Source organism: Mustelus asterias, chromosome 13 (assembly GCF_964213995.1).
Source record: "Mustelus asterias chromosome 13, sMusAst1.hap1.1, whole genome shotgun sequence".
Classification (NCBI taxonomy): domain Eukaryota; kingdom Metazoa; phylum Chordata; class Chondrichthyes; order Carcharhiniformes; family Triakidae; genus Mustelus; species Mustelus asterias.
In genome coordinates, this window is record NC_135813.1 from 3,564,474 (window position 1) to 3,586,970 (window position 22,497).

At 46.1% G+C, this 22,497-nt stretch overlaps 1 protein-coding gene across 2 annotated transcripts; it reads right to left on the reverse strand.

The window, feature by feature from the left end:
* Nucleotides 1-607: 607 nt before the first annotated feature.
* spout1 (SPOUT domain containing methyltransferase 1) lies at nucleotides 608-21,687 on the reverse strand. 2 transcript variants are annotated; one of them, XM_078226203.1, is made up of 12 exons: nucleotides 21,612-21,687; nucleotides 20,003-20,045; nucleotides 18,541-18,654; nucleotides 16,993-17,152; nucleotides 15,316-15,405; nucleotides 10,201-10,250; nucleotides 8,150-8,280; nucleotides 7,706-7,778; nucleotides 6,370-6,468; nucleotides 6,128-6,230; nucleotides 4,217-4,364; nucleotides 608-2,271 (listed from the first exon to the last, which is right to left on the reverse strand). In XM_078226203.1, the coding sequence occupies exons 1-12, from the start codon at nucleotides 21,657-21,659 to the stop codon at nucleotides 2,197-2,199; spliced, it is 1,134 nt and encodes a 377-aa protein (XP_078082329.1). In that variant the 5' UTR covers nucleotides 21,660-21,687; the 3' UTR covers nucleotides 608-2,196. The 2 variants fall into 2 exon arrangements, with proteins under 2 accessions (XP_078082329.1, XP_078082330.1); XM_078226204.1 differs by having other exon boundaries at nucleotides 20,602-21,657.
* Nucleotides 21,688-22,497: the final 810 nt, after the last annotated feature.

Below are 22,497 nucleotides of genomic sequence, written 5' to 3' on the forward strand. Positions count from 1 at the left end.
CCAGACAAGTGGAGAGTATTCCATCACACTCCTGACTTGTGCCTTGTAGATGGTGGACAGGCTCGGGGAGTTAGGAGGCGAGTTACTCCTCCTCGGCTGCCTCCTATTTTGGCAGTTAAGGAAATTTCTGGGTAATTTTAAATTGCTGGGATGTGGTGATCTATACCCTGACATTTGGCATAAAAGTATTCATAAAAATATCAAAAACACAGTGGAAAATGTTTTGAAATACAGCGGAAGGCTAAACACCGGACCATCATATCAGTCTGATCAATAACCTGCTCTCAGGCACACTATGTAAAGCAGCCTTGCAACATGGCTCTAAAGACCAACAAACTTCACCCATTGCTTGAAGTTTCTGCACTCTGAATTTACCTTGAATAGAGACAAGATTAGCCAAAATGCTTTGGATTCAAGATTGGGATTTAGAGAAACAGATCAGTTCCTCTGAAAAGATCAATTTCAGAAAGTTGTGATCCTAGCCCAGAAATGCTTGCTACCTCTATGAATTATAGCTTGCTACAGAACAGGCAATAGCCTACATCTGAACTGTGACAGTTCTCAAAAAGGAGAAATAATTGCAACTGAAAATACAATGAAACAGAAACATTATAAAAAATACTTTACTCAACATATAAATGGTGTGATTCAAACAATATCAGAAACAGAAAACTACAGCACAAAACAGGCCCTTCGGCCCCACAAGTTGTGCCGAACATATCCCTACCTTTTAGGCCTACCTATAACCCTCCATCCTATTAAGTCCCATGTACTCATCCAGGAGTCTCTTAAAAGACCCTATTGAGTTTGCCTCCACCACCACTGACGGCAGCCGATTCCACTTGCCCACCACCCTCTGTGTGAAAAACTTCTCCTAACATTTCCCCTGTACCTACACCCCAGCACCTTAAACCTGTGTCCTCTCGTAGCAGCCATTTCCACCCTGGGAAAAAGCCTCAGAGTCCATCCGATCTATGCCTCTCAACATCTTATATACCTCTATTAGGTCTCTTCTCATCCTACCTCTCTCCAAGGAGAAAAGATCGAGCTCCCTCAGCCTATCCTCATAAGGCATGCCACTCAATCCAGGCAACATCCTTGTAAATCGCCTCTGCACCCTTTCAATCTTTTCCACATCCTTCCTGTAATGAGGCGACCAGAACTGAGCGCAGTACTCCAAGTGGGGTCTGACGAAGGTCTTATATAGCTGCATCATTATCCCCGGACTCCTAAACTCAATCCCTCGATTGATAAAAGCCAGCACACCATACGCCTTCTTAACCACCTCCTCCACCTGCGGGGCTGATTTTAGAGTCCTATGGACCCAGACCCCAAGGTCCTTCTGATCCTCCACAATACTAAGAGTCTTTCCCTTTATATTGTACTCCTCCATCCCATTTGACCTGCCAAAATGGACCACTACGCATTTATCTGGGTTGAAGTCCATCTGCCACTTCTCCGCCCAGTCTTACACCGGAACAGTCTGTGCAGACTACAGGAATTTTGCGCTGCTGTGTAGTGATCCCAAGAAAAGCACCAAGAAATGATCCTGGCCAAATATCCGGAGATACGAACAGCAAAAATGTTTGATGTGTTACCCCATTCATTCCAGGACTGATAGAAAACCTGGTGTCAGATTAATGCCAGCAATATAATCAATCATCGATTCAGATCGAAGTAGTGGACTGCTTAAGGATGAAACAAGTCATGATTAAATACTTGGTACAGCTTTACTGTTGGAAGGCACGCATTACAAATCATTCCCCAAACCTTCCTTAAAACTGGGAAAGTAAGAAGTCTCAAAACACCAGGTTAAAGTCCAACAGGTTTATTTGGAATCACGAGCCTTCGGAGCGTTGCTCCTTCATCAGGTGAGACCATTAACCTGAAGAAGGAGCAGTGCTCTGAAAGCTCGTGATTCCAAGTAAACCTGTTGGACTTTAACCTGGTGCTGTGAGACTTCTTACTGCGCCCACCCCAGTCCATCGCCGGCACCTCCATATCAAAAAACTGGGAAACACATTGCAGAATCTCAACAAACATCCTTTTCCATCATCAGAAGCTGAGATTGGATCTCTCCAATCGAGTGATTGGGCTCCAGTGTCAATAAGGAGCGTAAGTAATGGATGGCGAGCGTTGGTCCTCCACCTTGTGGGCAGATCTCAGAGCTGGCACTCCGCAAAACATTTACACTTTTCAACTTGAAGCAGGTTTTCTGACTGCCGCGTCAATCTTTGGTCGTAATATGGATAGGGTAATGAGAATAGCTTCCTAGAGGAGGACAAAAACACCAATGTAAAATTCAACCTCCAAAGCAATGCATGTTTAGAAATGTATTGTTCCATGGGATGTGGGCATCACTGGTGAGGCCAGCTTTCGTTGCCAAGCCCTAATTGCCTTTGAACAGAGACTCTTGTTAAGCCAGAATTAACTACATCATTGTGGGTCAAGAGTCACATGTCGGTCACACAGGTAGACAATGGATTTCCTTTCCTAAAGGACGGTAGTGAACCAGATGGGTTTTTACAACACTTGATAGTTTTATTGGTCACGATTACTGAGACTAGTTTTTAATTCCAGATTTAAAAAAATATGTATATTGAATTTAAATTCCACCATCTGCTGTAGTGGGATTTGAACCCAGGTACCCAAAGCATTAGACTGGACCTCTGGATTATTAGTCCAGTGACATTAGCATCATCTGCCGTGACCAAGGGAAAATGCTGGTCTGAGTGGAGGGGGTGAGTGCTATCCTAACTCCCAATTTAAGGGCAGTTGCTCGCTGCAGACAGTGGGAGATTTTTCCAATTGAAAATTTATGGGAGAAATTGAATCATCAATATTCAAAAAGTTTCCATTATCTGAAGGTTAACAGTGAGGTTGAGTGTCTTGGGTTACAGGAAGATATAGACGAGGTGGTCAAATGGGCGGATAAGTGGCGGATGGAATTTAACCCTGAAAAGTGTGAGGTGATGCACTTTGGAAGGAGTAATTTGACAAGGAAGTATTCAATGAATGGTTGGACACTAGGAAGTTCTGTGGAACAAATGGACCTTGGTGTGTTTGTCCATAGATCTCTGAAGGCGGAAAGGCAGGTAAATAGGGTGGTGAAAAAGGCACATGGCACACTCGCCTTTATCAATCGGGATATAGATTACAAAAGCAGAGACGTCATGATGGAGTTGTATTTGGTGAGGCCACAGCTGGAGTACTGTGTGCAGTTCTGGTCGCCACATTATAGGAAGGATGTGATTGCACTGGAGGGAGTGCAGAGGAGATTCACCAGGATGCTGCCTGGGACGGAGCATTTAAGTTGTAAAGAGAGGTTGGAGAGGCTTGGGTTGTTTTCTCTGGAGCAGAGAAGACTGAGGGGCGACCTGATTGAGGTGTACAAGATTATGAGGGACATGGACAGGGTGGATAGGGAGCAGCTGTTCCCCTTAGTTGAAGGGTCAGTTACGAGGGGACACAAGTTAAAAGTGAGGGGTGAGAGGTTTAGGGGGGGATTTGAGGAAAAACTTTTTTACCCAGAGGGTGGTGACGGTCTGGAATGCGCTGCCTGGGAGGGGGGTGGAGGTGGGATGCCTCACATCCTTTAAAAAGTACCTGGATGAGTGCTTGGCACATCGTAACATTCAAGGCTATGGGCCAAGTGCTGACGAGTGGGATTAGGTGGGTAGGTCAGGGCCTTTCATGCGTCGGTGCAGACTCGATGGGCCAAATGGCCTCTTCTGCACTATAGGATTCTGTGATTCTGAAGAGGTACAAACAGCTCAGTAAATGTTATATTTCACAGAAAACAAAAAGTGACATTTTACATGGTTTAAAGTTATGATGCATTGAAACCATAATTTTGCCTCAGTGATTGAATTTACTGATGCCCCAACCTGGCAGACTCAAGGGGGAAATACCAGAGTTTGTATCAGATGTGTGCACGTGCTGTTCATTAATCACAACCGGAGGGGTGAAAGGAGATTTGCAGGGATTCTGGCTGTAACAGCAAACTGACCGATGAGACACCAGCCTGAGAAATCTACACACCAATTTCTGCAATGTGTTACTGCAGGAGACAAGGGCCAAACTGTACTTGCGAGTACACAGTGTTGTCTTTTGCTGAAATGTTCTCTCCTTCCCTTCCGTAGAGAGAAAAGCACTCCATACATTGATTTACGCACCAATTGATCAAATTTGGGAGAAAACTCTCCGTGTTACATACCTCAGTGCGGATGGTACGGCTGCCCTGACCAGGACAGGTGTTGAAATAATGGTGAAAGAGGACGCTAGGATCTGTAACATTGAGGTTTTGGTCAAAGTCTACACTGGCCTCAAGCCCCTGAAGACCACCAAACACCACCAACAAATGCCTAATGCAGGGAGGAAAAAGTTAGTGTTTGTCTTCAGTACATATATAGAGCGAATGAGTGTGAAAGGCAGCAATAGTCCAGCATTATTCAAACACTGATGGCAAAGTGCGAAACCCTTTAAAAACCCCATCTGCTGTTTTAAACAGTAATTACAATTCAACAGGAAACATTAAGTTTATTTATTAGTGTCACAAGTAAGGCTTACATTAACACTGCAATGAAGTTACTGTGGAAATCCCCCAGTCGCCACATTCCGACACCTGTTCGGGTAACACTGAGGGAAAATTTAGCACGGCCAATGCACCCTAACCAGCACGTCTTTTGGACAGTGGGAGGAATCCGGAGGAAACCCACGCAGACACGGGGAGAACGTGCAAACTCCACGCAGTGACCCAAGGCGGGAATCAAACCCAGGTCCCTGGCGCTGTGAGACAGTAGTTGCTAACCACTGTGCCGCCCCAGTGCCAGCAGTGTAGGTTTTGATATCGCTTCAGCACTGCTTGTAGATATGTACAAGACTGGAAGAGGAAGAGACAGGCCAGACCAGGTAAGGACAGCAGATTTCCTTCCCTAAAGGACATTAGCCAACCACATGGGTTTTTACAACAACTGGCAAATTAGATTTTTTTTAAATTCCAGATTTTTGTTGAATTCAAATTTCACCATCTGCCGTGGTGGGAGTTGAACCCAGGCCCCCAGAGCATCAGCTACCATAGGTCTCTGGATTACTAGTCCAGTGATAATACCACTACACCACTGCAATATTGTCTGCATGCAAGGAGTAACAGAAAACACTGAAGAGTTTCAGAAACAGAATAGAAACCTTCCTGATGGTTATTTGGTTTTATAAATGGTGAACAGACCTCGTGTGGCATTGCTTACAGTGAAGATGGAGCTTTATATACGGATAAAAGCATTAAACCAAGTAATGCACAAAATGGTCCTTATTGCTGAAGGGTGCATGGCCATAAGATGGCTTGTACTTTTAAAACTACAATGTCTAATTACTGTAACATTTTAAATTGATTAGAAGCTTTTTGTTACTGTGGATGTTTCTCTGCAGATTGGGAATGAGAAAGGTAACCAAAGTCCAAGACAGAGGCCGAGGGACAAGAGTTTAATTGTTATCAGTTCAGGAAATCTTGCCGACTGGAAAGGGTTAAGTCAGTTTTATGGGTCAGTCGCTGGCTTCTCTCCAAACAGCGTGTGGTACCCGGAGTGTGGTGAGTGTGATGTGTTTGTGAGTGTGAGTCACTGAGTGTGATGTCAACATTCACTGTGTTTTTATCACACACTTGAAATATGACAAAGCATCTCGGAGAGAGTGGTGTAGGGAAAGATTTCTATCACTGTTTATGGGATGTTTGGGGGTGGGTGGGCTTCCCCCCAGGTGCTCGGGTTTCCTCCCACAGTCTGAAAGACGTGCTGATTAGGGTGCATTGACCCGAACAGGTGCCGGAGTGTGGCGACTAGGGGAATTTCACAGTAATTTCATTGCAGTGTTAATGTACTGCCTTACTTGTGACTAATAAATAAAGAACTTTAAACTTTAGAAAAATTGTTTCGAGCTTAAATTAAATTATAATAAAAATATGGTTACAGAAGCATTTTCTTCAGTAACTGGTAATCAGTACGTCCATGGTTACTGATTGGAGAATGCACTTATAGAGTCAATATTTCTTACTGAACCTTTGTGAACCTCAGAACTAACAGATTATAAAGCAATTGCCCCAAGAAAAGGAACGCAGAAAAACAAGTCTTACTCGAATGAGGGAAGTGCAGCATTGTCGACGTTTGACCCTCGCTCAGATGTCCCAACTGAGAGATCATAGCCATCTTTGAACGGGCATTCTGTAAACACTGCGCCTATGAAACACACAGTAAAGTTTATTTTTGTAAACATATTCTCCTCTCCCCCCCCTCCACCCACCATCCTTTTAAACTTTTACCGTAATCATTCAATTTAAGAAGTATTACTATGCAAAGAGAAAGGTTCAAAACTCACTGAGGCTCGAAGCAAGTCGCACTGTGTAACCCCAGTACAGACCAGCCTCTGTCCGAGGAACGTGAGGTGCGACAACCGTACCCTTCCAAATCTTGCTCTCTGAAAGTACAAAACGAAGTTGCATCAGGATTAAGAGTGGCGCTAACTGCATTTCTCTTGCAGGGGGATAGTGAATCCCAGGCAAAAGGACCCCCCGCTTTATATTACTGGAGTAGAACCTCATTTAATTCAGGTGCAAAGATGTTCCCGCAGGCAAACTCTAATGTTTAATAATTGCCAGAAAACAAAAACTGAACGTCTCTTTCTGCTGCCTCCACTTTACCCTCGAGAAAGGATTCTGTGGCTTTATGACTCGGGTCAAATGGCCAAAACACTGACATTTTTTTCTGCATGTCGTTTTTCAAAAAGAGTTCTTTTTTCTCCTGCAATTCCAAACACCTTTTTGTCTCATGGTCTGAGATGGAACTTTAAGCCAATGTCTTAACATTCACATTTCAAAGGCCTCTGTTTACTTCCACAGATCTTGTCTAGGTTTATGAGGCAGGCAGGCAGGAAAATGGAGAGAATGTAGCACTGGACTACATTTTAGTGACCTGGGGAACACTTGGAGTAATTTACAAAGTTACTGTCCCCTCTGTCACTACACATCCTACTCAGAACAAACTCCACAAAAATCAGACTTTTCCCAGCAATTTTAAAATCTATTTTTCATTTTAACAACCGCAAACACAACCTTATTATTGTCACATGTACGAGTTTCTTGTGCGCTATACAGACAAAGCATATCGTTCATAGAGAAGGAAAGGAGAGAGTGCAGAATGTAGTGTTAGAGTTCTGATACCAAAAGAGAAAATGCTGGAAAATCTCAGCGGGTCTGGCAGTATCTGCAAGGGGAGAAAAGAGCTGATGTTTCGAGTCCAGATGACCCTTTATCAAAGCTAAAAGGCAGAGAAAGTGGGAGATATTTACACTGCAGGGGGAGGGAATGAAAGATGAGTCATAGCCACAAAAACAAGGGGAAAGGCTGCTAATGGCAGTCCATCGAGAGAATAGAAGGTGTGAATGGCCAAACGGCAGAGAAGCCGAAATCAGAGGGTAAACTGTGACGGTTGAAGATGTGGGGGGAGGGTGGGGAGAGGTAAAATTGAGAAAAAGGGGAAGCAAAGGGGGAGAACAGGGAAGGAAAGGAGGGGGATAAAATAGGGGGGAGAAAAATAAAGACAATAAAGAAATAAAAGGTAGAGAACAGTTAACAGTTGGAACAGAGAGCAGTTGGTTTCAGAATTCCAGCATCCGCAGTAATTTGCTTTTATTTAGAGTTCTGATCATTTCTTACCTGAGTTTTCATTCTTGCACATCTGAACTGTAACCCGCAAACCAGCTTGAAGTTTTCTGTCAATCTGTACTTCCTAATTTAAATTAACAAAACTGAAGTGAGTAGAAAAATGGAAATGGAAGATTCTTGTTCAGTATCATTTGTAAAAGGGAAAGATTTGTGGGCAGGAGAACGGAGGAAACGGATAGTTCTTTCGAACAGCACAATGAGCTAAATGACTCAGTATTGAATCATTCTATTATAGCACGAGGCTTTCAGCACTGACTGATCCACATTTGGTTCAGGAACATATTCAATTCTCCTGCCAATCACACCCTAACAATGCTATCAATGTGTGCTGTCTACAAGTACTGAAAGACAAGCTACAAAGCTCTGACTGGATGTTTGCAATGAACCAAGGTTTAACACGGCATTTACGATGGACTTAGGTTTTTGCACACAAACCTTCCTTGTGCCACAGTCCACGAACGATCCTCTGCTGGGTCCAGACAGACGTTCGACAACCACTCCCTCACGGTACTCAGACACCTCATTCATCCGCATGTGATGAGGGCTGTCGAGCGGATTCAGGATGCCTGGAACATAACACAGAATTTAAGGCCATTCGGCCCCAACAGGTTTATGCTACAACAAGCCAGAAGGGGGCACAAGTTCAAGGTAAAGGCGGGGGGGGGGGGGGGGGGGGGGGGGGGGGGGCAGGTTCAATAGAGATGTGCGGGGGAAGTTTTTTTTTTACACAGAGGGTGGTGGGGGCCTGTAATGCACTGCCAAGTGAGGTGGTTGAGGCAGTTACATTAGCGACATTTAAGACTTATCTGGATAGACATATGAACAGAAGGGGAATAGAGGGATACAGGCGATTGGTCTAGTTAGGACGTGATCAGCATTGGCTTGGAGGGCCGAAGAGCCTGTTCCTGTGCTGTATTGTTCTTTGTTCTCACCCCATCAATAGATCCATCTATTCCTTTCTCCCTCATGTTCTTATCTAGGTTCCCGTTAAAACACATCTATGTTCATTGCCTCAACTGTTCCCTGTGGTAGCCAGTTTTACATTGTAACAATTGTCAGGATAAAGAAGATTCTCCTGAATGCCTAATGGATAAATTAATAATTTATAAAGCACACTTTGCATTCCGAACATGTCCCAAAGTGCTTGTGTTTTTATGGGGGCAATGTGGCAGCCACAGGGAGACAAGTGATCAGTTAATCTGGTTTCGGTGGCATGGAGTTGACAAATCGGGATCAGGAGAGGGATAGAATTCTCTTTCCTCTTGCAATAGTGCCATGGAACCTTATCCTTTCAGCCGAGAGGACGTTGCATCCACAAGGCAGTGCCTGGGACAGTGCACACTTCCTCAGACCCACGCAAGAGTGTGTCCTGGATAATACGCTCAAACTCTAGCGTTGGGCTTGAACCCACAAACTTCTGATCCAGAGGGGAGAGTGCTACCAGCACGAAAAGTCTGACAACTTCAGTTTGAACTCATGCAACAAGGGTACACACGCCACACTCCATTCTGCCAGATACATTTTTAACTTGTTCCACCCCCACATCAGGTAGAGTAAAACATCCAAGTTCAGGCAGGGGTACTTGCTGAGAAGCAAGATCGATCTGCACCTCTTGGTTCCCCCAGTTGCGCTGTCCAGCCACTGCTACTAATCTAACAATAATCCTCACAGTCAAATTGAGATCCAGCTGTGGCACTCAACACTGCTAGTAAAGGAACAAAACACACAGGCACCATTTCAGTGTCATACAGGTTTACAGCATGAAAACAGGCCCTTTGGCCCAACTTGTCCACGCCGCCCAGTTTACCACTAAACTAGTCCCAATTGCTGGCTATTGGCCCATATCCCTCTATACCCATCTTACCCATGTAACTGTCTAAATGTTTTTTAAAAGACAATTGTACCCGCCTCTACTACTGCCTCTGGCAGCTCGTTCCAGACACTCACCACCCTCTGTGTGAAAACATTGCCCCTCTGGATCCTTTTGTATCTCTCCCCTCTCACCTTAAATCTATGCCCTCTAGTTTTAGACACCCCTACCTTTGGGAAAAGATGTTAACTATCTAGCTGATCTGTGCCCCTCATTATTTTATAGACTTCTATAAGATCACCCCTCAGCCTCCTACGCTCCAGGGAAAAGAATCCCAGTCCCAGCAAAATAATGAGCAGCTCTGTAGAATTTGAACTAAAGAGCAGGGAAAGAGGCTATGTGGTTCACCATGTGTGCCGTGTCCTTGGAAGAGCTATCCATCTAGCCCCACTCCCTTGCTGTTTTCCACAGCCCGACAAACCTCTTTCCTTCCAGTATTTATCTAATTTCCTTTGGAAAGTTACCAATGAATCTGCTTCCACTGCCCTGCATCCCATGTGGCTATATGGCAGTTTATCCTCTTGCCAATCGATTTAAACATTAGCCAGCCCCATAATGCTTTGAAATGGACCTTTCTCTGAGTTTTGAAGTGTGAGGTTTTTCCACGCAAGCTTACCTGCAAACTGCAGATCCTGATGTTTTGGAAAGTAGTATTTTCTCAGGTACCTGGTTACACACAAACAATATAATCATCACCTTGAGAGTCTAAATTACAGAGATGTTGACAAATATCATCTGCGTTAGAAACCAATTCTTGGCTTTTTTCCCCCCCAATCAACCCAATGATTCTCATAGAATCCCTACAGTGCAGAAGGAGGCCATTCAGCCCATCGAGTTTACACCAACCACAATCCCACCCAGCCCCTATCCCTATAACCCCACGTATCTACGCTGCTAATCCCTCTGACACTAGGCCAATTTATCATGGCCAATCAACCTAACCCACACATTTTTGGAGTGTGGGAGGAAACGGGAGCACCCGGAGGAAACCCACGCAGCCACGGGGAGAACGTGCAAACTCCACGCAGACAGTGACCCAAGCCAGGAATTGAACCCAGGTCCCTGGCACTGTGAGGCAGCAGCGCAAACTAATGTGCCACCGTGCCAAAGTAACAGCAACACCAGGCAAGGGGCAGCAGGGGTAGATGACATGGTGAATTCTCCAAATATACAACCTTGGTGCGGAGACTCAATTAATGAAAGCCTGTCAAACGGGCAGAAAGCTGCTGGATTCTACTAGTTAGCAAAGTGCTGTGACAGAGATTCACTGAGAAAACTGGCCCTGACACCATTAAATATAAAGAACAGGATTTAACCAATCAATTATTTCTATGAGGCGAAAGTCTCCATCGCTGACTATAACCTTTTAGTTCATTGAATTTTGGACACTTTCCAACTAATTCCTAGCAGCTGCCCAGGCCCCAATATCCTGCAAATCCCTTCCTAAATGTCTCGGTCTCGCTAATCCTTTAAAATGCCTCTTAAAATCTCAACTAAGTTTTTAGTCTTCCCTCATCACACCCCCTCCTCCAGGTCAGTGTCAATTTCTGTCCAATTCCATTTCTGAGGAGTGCCTCTGGGATGTTTTGAGGTGGGTTTTAGATGTTTCAGGAAGGACAGGGAGGGAGGCAAGAGAGGGGGGGGGAGTGGCACTGTTGATCAGGGATAGTGTCACGGCTGTAGAGAAGGTGGACGCCGTGGAGGGATTGACTACGGAGTCTCTGTGGGTGGAGGTTAGGAACAGGAAGGGGTCGGTAACGTTGCTGGGTGTTTTCTATAGGCCGCCCAATCGTAACAGAGATGTTGAGGAGCAGATGGGGAAACAGATCCTGGAGAGATGTAGGAATAACAGAGTTGTCGTGATGGGAGATTTTAATTTCCCAAACATAGATTGGAATATCCCTAGGGCTAGGGGTTTGGATGGAGAGGAGTTTGTTAGGTGTGTCCAGGAGAGTTTCCTGACACAGTATGTGGATAAGCCTACTAGAGGAGAGGCTGTACTTGATCTGGTGCTGGCTAATGAACCTGGACAGGTGGAGGATCTCTCGGTGGGTGAGCATCTTGGGGATAGCGATCATAATTCTATCTCCTTCACGATAGCATTGGAAAGAGATAGGATCAGGCAGGCTAGGAAAGTGTTTCTCTGGAGTAAAGGGAAATACAGTGTCATCAGGGAGGAAATTAGACGGGTAAATTGGAAGGAGGCATTCTTGGGGAAAAGTACCGAAGGAAAGTGGAGGATTTTCAAGGAATGTTTGTCTGGAGCTCTGCATGACAACGTTCCGATGAGACAGGGGGGTGTTGGTAGGGTACGGGAACCGTGGTGCACGAAGGTTGTGATGAACCTGGTGAATAAGAAAAGAGAGGCGTACAGAAGGTTCAGAGAGCTAGGAGGTGTTAAGGATTTAGAGGAGTATACGGGATGTAGGAAGGAGCTTAAGAAGGAAATTAGGAGAGCGAGAAGGGGTCATGAGAAGGCCTTGGTGGGTAAGATTAAGGAGAATCCCAAGGCTTTCTACAAATATGTCAAGAGTAAAAGGATGAGATGTGAAGGCATAGGACCCTTAAAAGGTGAAGGGGGAAAAGTTTGTGCGGAACCGTTAGAAATGGCGGAGCTGCTTAATGAATACTTTACCTCGGTATTCACGGTGGAAAGGGATCTGGGTGGTTGTACTGCTGGTTTGCGGTGGACAGAAAGGATCGAGCATGTGGACATAAAGAAAGAGGATGTGTTGGAACTATTGAATGGCATCAAGGTTGGTAAGTCGCCGGGACCGGATGGGATGTACCCCAGGTTACTGTGGGAGGCGAGGGAGGAGATTGCGGAGCCTTTGGCGATGATCTTTGCATCGTCGATGGAGACGGGAGAGGTTCCGGAGGATTGGAGGATTGCAGATGTGGTCCCTATATTCAAGAAAGGGAACAGGGACAGCCCGGGAAATTACCGATCGGTGAGTCTAACCTCAGTGGTTGGTAAGTTGATGGAGAGGATCCTGAGAGACAGGATTTATGATCATCTAGAGAAGTTTAGTATGATCAAAAGTAGTCAGCACGGCTTTGTCAAGGGCAGGTCGTGCCTTACGAGCCTGGTTGAGTTCTTTGAAAATGTGACCAAACACATTGACGAAGGAAGAGCGGTGGATGTGGTCTATATGGACTTCAGCAAGGCGTTCGATAAGGTCCCCCATGCAAGACTTCTTGAGAAAGTGAGAGGGCATGGGATCCAAGGATGCTGTTGCCTTGTGGATCCAGAACTGGCTTGCCTGCAGAAGGCAGAGAGTGGCTGTGGAGGGGTCTTTCTCTGCATGGAGGTCAGTGACCAGTGGAGTGCCCCAGGGATCTGTTCTGGGACCCTTGCTGTTTGTCATTTTCATAAATGACCTGGATGAGGAAGTGGAGGGATGGGTTGGTAAGTTTGCTGACGACACCAAGGTAGGTGGTGTTGTGGATAGTTTGGAGGGATGTCAGAAGTTGCAGCGAGACATAGATAGAATGCAAGACTGGGCGGAGAAGTGGCAGATGGACTTCAACCCGGATAAGTGTGTGGTGATCCATTTTGGCAGATCCAATGGGATGAAGCAGCAGTATAATATGAAGGGTACCATTCTTAGCAGTGTAGAGGATCAGAAGGACCTTGGGGTCCGGGTCCATAGGACTCTTAAATCGGCCTCGCAGGTGGAGGATGCGGTCAAGAAGGCGTACGGCGTACTGGCCTTCATTAATCGAGGGATTGAGTTTAGGAGTCGGGAGATAATGCTGCAGCTTTATAGGACCCTGGTTAGACCCCACTTGGAGTACTGCGCGCAGTTCTGGTCACCTCATTACAGGAAAGATGTTGAAGCCATTGAAAGGGTGCAGAGGAGATTTACAAGGATGTTGCCTGGATTGGGGGGCATGCCTTATGAGGATAGGTTGAGGGAGCTTGGTCTCTTCTCCCTGGAGAGACGAAGGATGAGAGGTGACCTGATAGAGGTTTACAAGATGTTGAGAGGTCTGGATAGGGTAGACTCTCAGAGGCTATTTCCAAGGGCTGAAATGGTTGCTACGAGAGGACACAGGTTTAAGGTGCTGGGGGGTAGGTACAGAGGAGATGTCAGGGGTAAGTTTTTCACTCAGAGGGTGGTGGGTGAGTGGAATCGACTGACGTCGGTGGTGGTGGAGGCAAACTCGTTGGGGTCTTTTAAGAGACTTCTGGATGAGTACATGGGATTTAATGGGATTGAGGGCTATAGATAGGCCTAGAGGTGGGGATGTGATCGGCGCAACTTGTGGGCCGAAGGGCCTGTTTGTGCTGTGGCTTTCTATGTTCTATGTTCTATGTACATAAATGCACTTTTCAATTGCTGCAGTGCCCAGTTTTAAAAAGGACTGATGGTTCCTTTCTGCTCCTTTTCCCAAAAGGTAGGGGAGTCTAAAACTAGAGGGCATAGGTTTAAGGTGAGAGGGAAGAGATACAAAAGTGCCCAGAGGGGCAATTGTTTCACACAGAGGGTGGCGAGTGTCTGGGACAAGCTGCCAGCTGTAGTAGTAGAGGCGGGTACAATTTTATCTTTTAAAAAGCATTTAGATAGTTACATGGGTACGATGGGTATAGAGGGATATGGGCCAAATGCGGGCAATTGGGATTGGCTTAGGGGTTTTAAAGAAAAAAGGGCAGCATGGACAAGTTGGGCCGAAGGGCCTGTTTCCATGCTGTAAACCTCTATGACTCCATGGAAAATTAGTGTTGGGGCCACAGCTGTTCTCTTTATATATTAACGATCTAGATGACGGGACTGGGGGCATTCTGGCCAAGTTTGCCGATGATACAAAGATAGGTGGAGGGGCAGGTAGTATTGAGGAGGTGGGGAGGCTGCAGAAAGATTTAGACAGTTTAGGAGAGTGGTCCAAGAAGTGGCTGATGAAATTCAACGTGGGCAAGTGCGAGGTCTTGCACTTTGGAAAAAAGAATAGAGGCATGGACTATTTTCTAAACGGTGACAAAATTCATAATGCTAAAGTGCAAAGGGACTTGGGAGTCCTAGTCCAGGATTCTCTAAAGGTAAACTTGCAGGTTGAGTCCGTAATTAAGAAAGCAAATGTAATGTTGTCATTTATCTCAAGAGGCTTGGAATACAAAAGCAGGGATGTACTTCTGAGGCTTTATAAAGCACTGGTTAGGCCCCATTTGGAGTACTGTGAGCAATTTTGGGCCCCACACCTCAGGAAGGACATGCTGGCACTGGAGCGGGTCCAGCGGAGATTCACACGGATGATCCCAGGAATGGTAGGCCTGACATACGATGAACGTCTGAGGATCGTGGGATTATATTCATTGGAGTTTAGGAGGTTGAGGGGAGATCTAATAGAAACTTACAAGATAATGAACGGCTTAGATAGGATGGACGTAGGGAAGTTGTTTCCACTAGCAGGGGAGACTAGGACGCGGGGGCACAGCCTTAGAATAAAAGGGAGTCACTTTAGAACAGAGATGAGGAGAAATTTCTTCAGCCAGAGAGTGGTAGGTCTGTAGAATTCATTGCCACAGAGGGCTGTGGAGGCCGAGACGTTGAGCGTCTTCAAGACAGAAATTGATAAATTCTTGATTTCTCGAGGAATTAAGGGCTATGGGGAGAGAGCGGGTAAATGGAGTTGAAATCAACCATGATTGAATGGTGGAGTGGACTCGATGGGCCGAATGGCCTTACTTCCGCTCCTATGTCTTATGGTCTTATGCTCCATAGTGACTTACTGTGGACACTCGAGGTACTGCAGGATCCGTGCAAGCTGCACACTGGCTTGTCCTTTCTTCCCAATTCCTTTGAATTCACCTTCTACACTCCTGTAGTCACAGACACAAGACAGGTTTCAATCCGACAGGCTAACAAACCACCCCCGTCCGCCGAATTTCCACATTCCATGTGCCATCCCAGTGACTACCACCCAGTAAAGGCACTATATAAATGCGAGTTGTTATTACTATTAACAATGGCTGGCTCTCATTGGTGGCAGTGTGAGAAATTCCTCTGTTCTTGGATCCCAACGCACAGAAATTACTTTGTCTTGGGGAACACTTAGGATGCAACTGATTTCTGACAAAGTCCCTCTCATTTTATTCTTTCATTGTAAAGTTTCCCCACATTCTACACAATCTCTGATGCAGATTCCCCTAATCATGGAATCCCACAGTACAGCAGGAGGCCATTCGGCCCATCAAGTCTGCACTGACCACAATCCTACCCTGGCCCTATCCCCATGCATTTACCCTAGCTACTTCCCCTGATAAGAAGGGGCAATTTAGCATGGCCAATCCACCTAGCCCGCACATCTTTGGACTACGGGAGGAAACCGGAGCACCCGGAGGAAACCCATACAGACATGGGGAGAACGTGCAAACTCCACACAGACAGTGACCCAAGCTGGGAATCGAACCGGGTCCCCAGCGCTGTGAGGCAGCAGTGCTAACCACTTTCAAAATCTTGTGTGGGTGCTCCTTTTCCCCCACTCTCCCCTTCCACGTGCTAGCAAACTCTCAGGGTCCCGGTCAAGTGAGGGTGATCTGATCAAGTTGTTCAAAATATGAAAGGATTTGAGAAGTGTGGATACAGAAAAACCAAGCCCCCTGATGTGGGAGCCCAAAACAAGGACTGGGATTAGCCTAGGCTCTGCAGGAGGGAAATCAGGAAGCACGCTTTCATGAAAATCTAGAACTCTGAAATTCTCTCCTGCTTGGAGAATCAGAGCTTTCAGGACTGAGATTGATGGGTTTATGTTGGGTAAGAGGCATCAATCGGGGAGAAATAGAGCGAGGATGGATGAGCAAAGATGATGTTCAGATCTAACTGACTGGCAGGACGGGCTCAAGGGGCTGAACGTCCTCCTTCTGTCCCTTCTTAATGCAGACAGGAGGAGGGCTGGAGTGACCAGAGCTATCACTGCCAATCCTCCAAATACACAAGAAACAGAAGCGGAGCAATCTTATCGACCAGGCCTCCGGGATGGTGCAGGTTAAGCTGGAATTACTTTAGAACAGTTGATGTTCCAAGAAACATATTTTTCTTTATTATTTCACGGGATGCGGACGGCGCTGGCAGGACTAGGATTTATTGCCCTTTCCTAATCGCCTGTGAATTGAGTGGCTAGTGAGCCCATTTCAGAGGGCAGTTAAGTTGCTGTGGATCTGGAGTCATATGTGGGCCAGGACAGGTAAGGATGGCAGATTCCCTTCCATAAAGGACATTAGTGAAATCGATGGGTTTTCACAACAATCAATGATAGCTTCATGGTCACCATTACTGAGATTAACTGTATATTCCAGATTTATTAAAGGTGAGACCTGAACCCATTACCCCAGCCCATTAGCTTGGGTCTCTGCACCACCAGTCCAAAGTAAATGCCAGATTAGCTTGTAACTAATGAATGATCTTACTTTACATCTTCTCCCTGCTCATCAAAGACCACAATTTCATCCACACAGAATACAGTGCAGGCACGTGCTATCTGTCCAGCCAAGTATGTCCTGAGCGCTGGAGATTGGGCATTATCCAATACCGACCCTGGTAATGCCACACTAACAGTGTACAGGCGACCTAGAAAATAGAAATATATGATCAGTACATATCAAAGGTGGAGTAGCGTATGGGACCTTTTAACAATTAGTGGCAGAGTGTTAGTGTGCAGACTCGATCCCCTGTGGTACTGTTGAGAGAGCAAACCTCAAGTTACCAGTCTTTGTTTTAAATATAAAAACTCCAATTATCATTCATAGAATCCCTACAGTGCAGAAGGAGGCCATTCGGCCCATCGAGTCTGCACCGACCACAATCCCACCCAGGCCCTATTCTCGTAACCCCACATATTTACCCTGCTAATCCCCCTGACATAGGGTCAATTTAGCATGGCCAATCACCCTAACCCACACATCTTTGGACCGTGGGGGGGAAACTGGAGCACCTGGAGGAAACCCACGCAGACATGGGGAGAATGTACAAACTCCACGCAGGCAGTCAGCTGAGGCCGGAATCGAACCCGGATCCCTGGCGCTGTGGGGCAGCAGTGCTAACCACTGTGCCATTATTATTGAACTGGTGCAAAGTTTCACATTTTGTTCTTTTCAGTGCACCTTAACCCAGTTCTTCTGCCCTCCATAAATAGGGAGATGATCTGACTGTGGCTCTGCCTGTACCACATACTGTCCGGGAAATAGGTCAAAGCTGCTGCAAGCCACCAAATGTTAAAAGAGCTTATCATTGTTACTCTAATGGCTTGGCTAACATCTCCATTCACACAGAATCTTGTGTCTTTTCCAAAATCCCAAAGCATTTTGCATACAAATAATTAGTTCTAAAACGTTGACTTAGGTAGTGTAGAAATACGCAGCAGCATGAAGTAGAATCTCACAAGTAACAACGCAGAAAGTGATGCTGCATTTTGGTGGCTTTGAGAAAGGAATATTGACCAGGACAGCGGGGGAATTCCTTGCTCTTCTTTGAATGCTGCCAAGAATCTTTAGCATCTATTTGAATCACTAGAGAATCAAGGTCTGAGTTTAATGCCGCATTCTGCAGGTTACTCAAGGTTTCTTGAGCTGTACCGAATTTTCTTACAAAACATCAAGCATCATCAGTTCATGGTCCTTTGGACAGACAAGTTTAAAAATGAATGCAGTTTTTTTTTAAAAACTACATTTTTGTGGTCTTTAATCAGAGCATCATTTGCATAAACATTAGCTATGCGCGGTGCTTTCCGTTGCTGCAATGAGATAACCGGTCAAGCACAGATTGCCTTACAAGGTGAACTCCTGGAGAGAAAGAAGTTGGTCCCCAGTCGGGGAATCTCTGTGTAGCTGCACACAGAATGTGGAGAAGTTAGTGAGACGCACAGGAAATCCAAACCGGGGAGGAAAGAATGTTAGAAACACAGCAGGTTTGTGATATTTCAGAGCTATTATCCCGATGTTTACAATGTTTGAAACAACCTTTTGGTTCTTTTTTTTCCTCCAGATCTTTTTGTGCTTTCTCTTCCGCTGCCCTTTCTTTCTCAAGCTCCATCAAGAATTGAAGTTCTTCCAGTCGTTTTTTTTCCTGTTTCCCTGGCGATGAGAAGGAAAGGTATAATTAATGGATCTTTCTGCCATAAGGTACTGTCCAACACATCAAATAACTCGAGAGACTACAGTTCAGTTGTTAGGCTATTTTTGCATTTAAATTCTATTTTAACACCCTTCAGTTTGCAGAGAAATTGCCTGCTTCTCCCACAAGCAGGCCAGCAATCTACCCCAAGCCAAGTTTGATCATTTAAAAGCAGAAAATGTTGGAAATACAGATGGTTCCTGAGCTGTTGAGTATTTCCATCATTATTGATTTTTATTTAAGATTTTTGGCATTTGCTTTTGCCTCATCTCGTATAACACTATCCCTCTATGCCCTTTTTGAAAATTAGCATTCGAGGAAGAAGCTACCTATTGCATACAAACTTACAAATTAGGAGCAGGATCAGGTCATTCTGTCCCTCAAGCCCACACTGCCATTCAATAAGATCATGGCTGATCTGACTGTAACCTTAACCCCACATTCCTGCCTACCCTCGATAACCTTTCACCCCCTTGTTTATTCAAGAATCTATCCAGCTCGGCCTCAAAAATATCTTTATTCTGGGAAGAGATATGATCAGCGCCTCCACTATGGCTGGGGATAGGGGAAGCTTCTTCTGGTGCGCACACAAGTGTGGCGCGGAAATTGCGCACCCCCGCCCATCCTTCAACATATCCTTCTGTTACTTGTATGGTGGGAGTCGCTGGGTACAACAAATAATGCAAACCAACTGTGGCGGTATTTTTTTTTCTCTCTCTCGCCTCGTGCTTGTTTGAAAATGAGCCTGCAGATCTGTATTCTTTTGCGGGGGCAGCACGGTGGCACAGTGGTTAGCACTGCTCCCTCACAGTGCCTAGGACCCGGGTTTAATTCCGGCCTTCGCTCACTGTGTGGAGTTTGCACATTCTCCCCGTGTCTGCGTGGGTTTCCTCCGGGTGCTCCGGTTTCCTCCCACACTCCAAAGATGTGCAGGTTAGGTGGATTGGCCATGGTAAATTGGCCCGTGTCAGGCGGACTAACTAGCAGGGTAAATATGCGGGGTTACAGGAATAGGGCCTGGGTGGGATTGTGGTCGGTAGAGGCCCGATGGGCCGAATGGCCTCCTCTGTGCTATAGGGATTCTTTGAGACTGTACCAATCTTTGAGAGTTTGTTGTGTTTATTATACAAAATGAAAAAGTTTTCAATGAAAATGATACTGTGGGGGGAAAAAACGGTGGTAGAACCAATCCCATTCTCTCAGCTGCAAGGAGGATGCAGGGTGATAAGCAAATCAAATGCAAGATCAGTCAAACTGGAATGACGACAGGACCAGAAATACAAAATACAACAAAAGTCAAACACTCACTGGCTTCTTTCAATTTCTTCCTGTCAGATCTGCTCATTCCTTCCTGAAAAGAAGAACAAGTCACTAAGTTATACAAATATGTAACGATGCTCGTTGAACACTGGAGCTCTCACAGGAGTTTGAGAATGGAATTTACTGACACACACACACTGTCGTGGTCTCCAATTTCTTTAAGCACAAGATCACCTTTTGTATCAAAATGCAGCACGAGAGCTAGTCTTAAAAGTTCAACTTTACTAAACCACCCCAAATATACATGTGCAAAACAGTCACCCATTCTCAGAGTGACACCTGTGCTTGCACACCGAGTACTGTGAAATTTGGGTCATAGTTTGAGATGGCCAGTCTCATACAGTCCATTGGATGGGCATCGTGAGGCGAGTGTGATACTTGGGACTTAATTTTCATCTGGGAAAAAGCCACCTCACAGAAATATGTGGAATCAAAGGAGGCCTTTACCCTGAGTGCTCACGATGTTAGAAGAGGGTACTTCTCTCTGTTTAAATCCCCATGAGTCTTTGTCCTTTGACCTAGCTTTCAGCTCTGTCATTTTGCATGCTGATTATTTCCATGTCAAGTCCACTGCTTTGTTCAAATACCTGCAGAAATCTTGCTGTCAGTTCTCCAATGTCCACTTAAAGAAAAGGATTTGAGACAAACATAATGAAGTGTTCCATCTTGTCTAACTCCTGAAATCATCTGTTGAACTATTTTTCCAACATAGAATTATAAAATCCCTACAGAGCAGAAGGAGGCAGCCATTCGGCCCATCAAGCCTGCACTCAAAACAATCCCTGTCCAGGCCCCAACCCCATGTATTTATCCTGCTAACCCTCCTAACACCAAGGGTCAAATTAGCGTGGCCAATCCACCTAACCCACACATCTTTGGACTATGGTAGAAAACTGGAGCACCCGGAGGAAACCCACGCAGACACGGGGAGAACGTGCAAACTCCACACAGACAGTGACCCAAGCCGGGAATCGAACCCAGGTCCCTGGCACTGTGAGGCAGCAGTGCTAACCACTGTGCCACCGTCAGCACAGCCTTGATGCCAGGGCGTTCCCCCTGGTTCACAGGATGTGAAAGGTGCTACAGAAATGCAGGAATTGAATTCTTCCTGTTGTGAAAATGGGGATCTTTCTGCCATTGTCTCTGGGAGCGGGGCTGCCGCGGAGGAAGCTTCCAGCGGCAGCAAATTCAGCTAATCATAGAAACCCTACAGTACAGAAAGAGGCCATTTGGCCCATCGAGTCTGCACCGACCACAATCCCACCCAGGCCCTACCCCCATATCCCTACACATTTACCCACTAATCCCCCTAACCTACACATCTCAGGACACTAAGGGGCAATTTACCACGGCCAATCAACCTAACCCGCACATCTTTCGGACTGTGGGAGGAAACCGGAGCACCCGGAGGAAACCCACGCAGACACGAGGAGAACGTGCAGACTCCACACAGACAGTGACCCAAGCCGGGAATCGAACCCGGGTCCCTGGCGCTGTGAGGCAGCAGCGCTAACCACTGTGCCGCCTCAGTTAATGTGGGCTCCAGGCTGCTGGAGGGGCCCGGCGGGGATTGTCTCTCGGCTCCACCCGGACCCACCAGCTGCTCCTTGCGGCGTTTCTCCCGCGGCCGCTCCACCGCCTCCATCTTCACCGCCACCAACTGGCCACTGATTGGCCATTACACCCAGTAAGCTGCACTCTGATTGGCCGCTGCGCCCAGCAAGCTCCGCTCCGATTGGTTCGCCAGTGGATCAGCTGGTCGCTGCGACGTCACTACGCAGTGGCGTGGGCGGGGCCAAAGGAATCCTGGCGTCTCAGAGAGGCCGTTCAGCCCATCGTGCCTGTGCTGGCCCCCAAGCACCTTGATTCTAATCCCACTTTCCAACACTTGTTTGCTTTGGGGCTGTAACTGCTCATCCAAATGCTGCTTAAATGTTGTGAGGGTTCCTGCCTCCCCCGCCCGCTGGGTGAAAAAGCTTTTTCTCAAATCTCCTGCCCCTTAAATTTGTGCGCCCTGGTTATAACCCCTTTAAGAAGTTTAACAACACCAGGTTAAAGTCCAACAGCTGTTGGACTTTAACCTGGTGTTGTTAAACTTCTTACTGTGTTTACCCCAGTCCAACATTATAACCCCTTTACACAGGGGAAAGGTTACTTCCTATCCACTCTATCTGTGTCCCTCATAATTCTGTACAGCTCAATCAGATCCCCCCTCAGCCTTCCCTGCTCCGAGGAAAGCAACCCCAGCCTCTCTACATAGCTGAAACACTCCAGCCCATGCGACGTCCTGGTGAATCTCCTCTGCACCCTCTCTAGTGCAATCACATCCTGCCTATAATTTGGTAAACACAGTAAGAAGTTTAACAACACCAGGTTAAAGTCCAACAGGTTTATTTGGTAGCAAAAGCCACACAAGCTTTCGGAGCTCTTAGCCCCTTCTTCAGGTGAGTGGGAATTCTGTTCACAAACAAAGCTTATAAAGA